The 6,000-nt window shown below is 41.5% G+C and overlaps 1 protein-coding gene across 1 annotated transcript in view; it reads left to right on the forward strand.

The window, feature by feature from the left end:
• Nucleotides 1-5,068, forward strand: part of LOC109296742 (ATP-binding cassette sub-family A member 10-like) — a 60,858-nt gene extending 55,790 nt beyond the window's left edge. The window contains exons 35-40 of the mRNA XM_019516300.1: nt 89-183; nt 1,644-1,763; nt 1,938-2,078; nt 2,378-2,457; nt 2,557-2,612; nt 3,238-5,068. Coding sequence (XP_019371845.1) covers nt 89-183; nt 1,644-1,763; nt 1,938-2,078; nt 2,378-2,457; nt 2,557-2,612; nt 3,238-3,333 — 588 coding nt within the window. The 3' untranslated portion in view covers nt 3,334-5,068. The remainder of the gene's footprint in view (nt 1-88; nt 184-1,643; nt 1,764-1,937; nt 2,079-2,377; nt 2,458-2,556; nt 2,613-3,237) is intronic.
• The last annotated feature ends 932 nt before the right edge of the window (nt 5,069-6,000 follow it).

Raw genomic sequence — 6,000 nt, forward strand, 5'->3', positions numbered from 1 at the left:
CAGGCACACCAGCACTGGTTTCTGAACAGTTGCCTGGTCATAACAAAAAAACCCCAGAACTTGATTTGATGTCTTTCTCCCATTTTAGCTGTGTTTAGCACTCAGCCTCCTGGGTAATCCAACAGTTGTGCTCTTGGATGAGCCATCAGCTGGAATGGACCCAAGGGGACAAAGTCAAGTGTGGTGAGTAATGCCTGTGCTAATGGTTAGTATAAATTTGGCATAAGAACTAAATCCGCATATTGCAAAAGTACTGAGTGTGAAGACTAGGTTAGGTTTCTATGTCCACATTTGGGCACCTAAGGAAGTGTTCTGATATTCAGGTCACTGTGACTGGGTGATCTCTAAGTGTTTTGGAAAATCAGGACACTTTATTGACAGTACATCAATATGAATTTAGGAACTTATTTTTATGTATATCAGCATGCAAATCTTCTTGTAACCCATGTTTTGGTGTGCTGAGCCAGAGATGATCCAGCTTTGTCACAGTTGTTTGCCCTCACATGAGACCCTTCAGATGAAGGTGAAAGGAACTCAGGCATTTCACTTGGAAGTTCTCCAGTTCTGTCGTGAGTTCATACCAAGATGCCTGCCATCCTATAAGCTTTGAAGTTTATCACCAGGTTGCTTCAGTACAAGAACATATTAGGCAGCAAAGCAGATGAGCACACTGCTGATTCAGACTAACTCCTTCACAGCTGTTGTGCAAGAAGGTTGGGTCACTGTATCGGTGCTTTCTGCCTTCTCTTTGACTCTCCAGGTTCAAGGTGCAGAGGCACAGAGCTTTCTACACAATTTTAGGTTCATTGACAATTCTGGGGAAGTTCCCATCCCAGCTTTTCATCGTCTAGAAAAACGGTCAGCTGGGACTTAGTTTCTGCTGAGGACAAGGAGCAGAGTTTTGGTTTTTGTGTCTATCCTCTTCTGAACTGCTTTATCATACCTGAATGGTTGTTTAATTTTGAAGTTGTAAGACCTGAAACAAACTTCTGTATCATTTTCATTATAAGTTGATCCTACATATAACTTGACCCCATATTTTCAGGTTGTTTTTTAGAAACAACTTTGTCCCAACTTTTTCAGGAGTTATTGAGATAAATATCTTGACCTGCTGTTGCCCTGACAAAATCCCACAGAAGAATCAAATAACCAAGGGAAAGGAGCCAAAGGCTTAAATACACTAAAAGTGTTAAAATCTAAACTTCACTGAAAAAAATATCTGTTTTGGTATTTTTAAAGCATTCATACAATTCCTCCATGTGTAAAAGTCAAGATTATAGGAGGTCAACCTCACATATGCCAAGTGTGACTTACAGTTCTTTTCTCAGAAAGGAATGATGGTGTTAGAATCAAAAGACTGCAGTAACAGTCTTCTTGCTGAACAAGGAGACCTACATCTCAGCTAAAGCAAGTCCAGAAAACAGTATTAATTACAGGTCTCCATCACCTGCTTAGCACTATAGCAGCTCTTAGTTCAGGACAATCCACAAATGGATTTTGGCCATAAATGGGGTATTTGATCATTATTTCAAAGTATCTTGATATAGTTCATAATATAGGGAGGTTAACGTTTTGAGCGGAAAGTGTATTGGAAACGTTATTTGGCTGTTCCTGTGACATATCTTTTTCCTCTTTGTTTTCAGGAAGGTGATTCGCAGTGCACTGAAGAGCAAGCAGCAAGGAGCCATTCTGACAACCCACTGCATGGAGGAGGCAGAGGCGGTGTGTGACCGAGTGGCCATTTTGGTGTCTGGTTGGATCCAGTAGGTCATATCATAGCAAGATCAGTAAATGCATGTTCCTTAGAGAACTGATAGATGTTTGAAAGCAAATCAATTACTTTAACTGACTTCTTTAAAGCGGATGCTGTGCCATGAATTAAAGCTTTTTTCTGTCTGCTACTCTGTGTCACATTGTGCTGATTCCTGTCTTGACAGGTGCATTGGCTCCATTCAGTACCTGAAAAGCAAGTTTGGCAAAGGTTACCTACTGGAGATTAAATTGAAGGACTCTGAGCAAGCTGATCAGCTCCACACAGAGATTCTGAAGATCTTCCCACAAGCAGCTCGCCAAGAACGGTAACTGCCAAACCTGCTCTAGGTTTCAGTGATTCATGGCTGGCCCCTTGTGAAGTGACTCATTATATCCTAGTTGTATTCTCACTAGAGCAGACCACAACCAATGTCTCAGCTCAATAAAGAGCCTGTGTTTTGGAAGAGATGGATGGGTCCCCATCTCCAGAGGACTAGCTGACTGGAGATTGTCATGATATCTCGCCCATCACCTGGCCAGGCAATGAAGTGCCCTTCCATTCCAGCCCCCATGTGTTGGTTCTTGATAGACACAGACTGACAGATTCATTTTTTGTTTCTTCTAGGTTTTCCTCTTTGTTAGTCTACAAGGTACCAATGGAAGATGCCCTGCCACTGTCCCAGGCTTTCTCTAAGATGGAGAGAGGTAGGAATGAAATTATTCATAGAAGAAAAGGGTCACTCATGCAAGGATTTGTATGACTGGAGAATATTTTTAACCATTTTTTTTTTCATGTCTCCACAGCCAAAAGATCCTTTGGCTTTGAGGAATACACCTTCTCCTTGAACACTTTGGCACAGGTATGTGATTTTGAACTTATACACAGGATTTTATGTGTGTGATAAAGGAACATGCATGCACAATTTGTCCAAGTTGCAGAAATTTGGAGGGAACACTGAAGGCAACAGCATGCATTTATTAGATTTAGACAAGAGACCAATATTCATTGCATTAGTCAGGCTCAGAGCACAGTGTATCCTCTATAGTCATAAGTCAAGGTAAAAGGATGGAAAATGCCCCTTCATGTCCCTGGATTCGCTTCCCCGTCACTCCCACGTTGCAGACCAGTGTAGTAGGAAAAGTGGCCTCTGTGTAGACCCTGCATCTACAAAGACCCAGTATGAATTATGTCTTCTGGACTGTATGTAAAAGTGAACGTGAACAAAAACTGCAGACCTTTACAGAGGATGACAGGCATTCCCAAGTGTTGGACCAAGCCCTAGTGAACTGAATTACAGGGCAATTGGATGTTGCTTGTGTGAAGTGTGAATCTGGATGGATAGAGAGCCTGGTTTTGAATGAGGTTGTTCTTTGGAACGCTTGCGAGCCCAGACATTGCCTGTACAAAAATAATCATCATTATTATATATACTTGTTACTGGCTCTGAGATATAACTAGAGACTCTTCGTTGTTGTTTGTTACAGATGGTCCTAGAACTTTCCCAAGAACAGAAGGATAACTCTGATCTGGATTTGGATGGAAATTTTGAACAAAACCTATTTCAGCAGGAAGACCTCTAAAAACACTCAAGGGTTTCATTTTTATCTTAAGCAGTATTTTGAAAATGTGTGATTTGATATTGCATATGCTTCCTATCAGCATAATATGATTATCTAGGTAGAAAGAAGCCTGGCACCCAGTTCTGCAGCATCTGCCCTTTGGAAAAGGAAAATTGCTTTCCCTAATTTAGTCTGTGGAATGTAGAAAAGTTGGTGTTCTCAGGAAAAACTGTTCAACATGCAATATGTGGCAGATGAAAAACAAGTCAATAGATTTACAGATAGGCTGGGAAAATAATACAGATGTGAAATAATTCTGTGAAATGAATTGTCAAATAAAAGATTTGTGCTCTGAATACATCTACACTGTCCATCCAGAGGACACTGAGCCAGATCTTCAGGTCATGCAAATCAATGGAGCAAGGCCAGTTGACACCTGCTGAGAATGTGCCTTCCCTGTTTATAAAAATCATCTAAACCATGGAGTATGAACATATTCCTCCCCCGTCATACTAAAGGAACCAACTGAAACGTCTCAGAACCATTAGCAGTTAACTAGCAGTTATCATGCTGCTCATGGGAGGTCCCAGATTACTGAAGAAGAACAAGACAGATGCTTTATTTAAAAGGTTGAGAAAGGAGGACTCAGGGAATTGTAGCTCAGTCTGTTTAGTTTGATATGTGGAACAAATTATTATAGTAGAACTAACTAGTAAAAAGTCAATTTATGAACATAAAAGGTACAGGATAAAATGGATAAAGAGGAAGCAGGAAATGTGATATATCTTGATGCTAGAAAGGCTTTGTTCACTGCTCCTACATGACACTGTTGTAAGGAATTGGGGGAATATGGTTTAGGTGAGACCACTGCAAGAAAGGTATACAACTAGCTGAAAACAACCAGCTTCAAAGAGGGACTTTCCATAGTTCGCCTCAAGGTCTAAGGATGTTTCCTTGAGCTTCCTTAAATACTGAAATACTACTCAGCATTTCTCTAAATCACTTGGATGACAAGCTAGAGGTTGCATTTAGTGAAATCAGTGGGTGACAAGCTGAGAGGGGTCATCATAATTTTGAAGGACAGCATTTGATACAGGCTGTGCAACTTGCTCCTGAGCCAGAAATAGAGCAGAGAATCAAGTGTTCCACCCCCATGGGCTTTGCTCCGCATTGTGAGAACTAAGCACTTCGGAGAACCTGGACTAATATCCCTAAGACTTCTTCATGTTAAGATGTGCTTTCTTTATTGTTTTCTTTCCATTTTTATACTCTGCCAATAAAATTCTGGTTTTGTTGAAACAGAAGTTTTCAGTGACAGCATGGATTTCCAAATGGATCACATCTCCAAGAGATACTTAATTTTTTTCAAAGACACAACTCGCAGCAGTAAAAAAAGGTGGTTTTCCTCTTGGCTGCCAGCCCTGCACACTCAGGCTGTGTTCTAAACACAAGGCTGTTTCCTTGCAGGCCAGTATCTCATGGCCAATGACAAACAATTCTGCAAACTCTACTGTCAGGGACCTCAGTATCCTCTTATGTTTCCTCCAGTTATATTTATTTAACACCATTCTGCATGCATGTCCAAATCCTCATTGCTTTCAGTCAGATTCCTTTCTTAGAGCCCTCTATTGTTTTTGCCATAAGAACAAGAGTAACAGAAGGTGTATTTTTGTCAACACCCCATTTTTAACAGCAGAAAAATGAGCTGATTTGAGGAAATAATGAAAAGTGGCTACTTTATGAAAAAACATGTCAAAGAAATAGAGTAGTGACCCATCTCTGATTCGTCTTAAAAGGAGTGGGAATGTCTCTGAATAGATGTGGCTGGACAGATATGTTGTGGTTTTCCTTTTAGCTTAGAAGTGGAAATAAGAAGTTGTCATCTGACTACACTAAGCGGGTCCAGATGCAGATAGACACTTGGAGATAAAACTGATCTTCAGCTTTAGGGGAGGCCAAATAGAAAATATGAACGGAGAACAATTCCTGACTAGAGCTGATGAGAAATTTTCCATACAAAACCATGGTCAGAAAATGCTGATTTGTCCAAACCCAAATGTTCCATAGATACTTTTCTGTTTTAATAGACTTCAAACCAAACCTAGATAAGTATTTGCCTGGCAGATGGCTAGGTAGCCCAACGTTGCAAGAACAGTGGCTCTAGGATATCTTTGCTGTTTGGGCTGCTCCAGAGATGGAAAATGTCGTCTTGCCACTATACAAATCCATAGTATCGCCACATTATGAATGCTGTGTTCAGTTCTGGTCTCCACCTGTGAAAAAGTATGCAGTACAGTACAATTAGAAAAAATACAGAGATGGGCAACCAAGGTGATAAGGGGTATGGAGCAGTTGCCATACCAGGAAAGTCTAAAATGGCTACAAGTCTTCAATTTGCAAAGGAGAAGGCCAATGGGGGGTATGATGGAAGTCTCTTTAGAAGTTGCAAAGGGCTGAGCAAAGCGAATAGGGAGCTGCTGCCTCTGGTGCCGAAGGCCCCTCCAAGCCTCCGGTCTGTCAAGCTGGTTTCTTCACCCACCTGCGTGGTGCCAGCCAAGACCTCACCACCACAGGGCTTGGCATGCTGCCTCTGTGCTTCCCCATCTCTCCTGCTCACAGTTGCAGGATGCCTGGATACGACATCAGCCCCGGTGCACCCGGCAACGTGCAGCAAGCAGGAGCTCACAA

The sequence above is a fragment of the Gavialis gangeticus genome, unplaced genomic scaffold (assembly GCF_001723915.1).
Source record: "Gavialis gangeticus isolate Ggan-Ray unplaced genomic scaffold, GavGan_comp1, whole genome shotgun sequence".
In the NCBI taxonomy this organism is placed as follows: domain Eukaryota; kingdom Metazoa; phylum Chordata; order Crocodylia; family Gavialidae; genus Gavialis; species Gavialis gangeticus.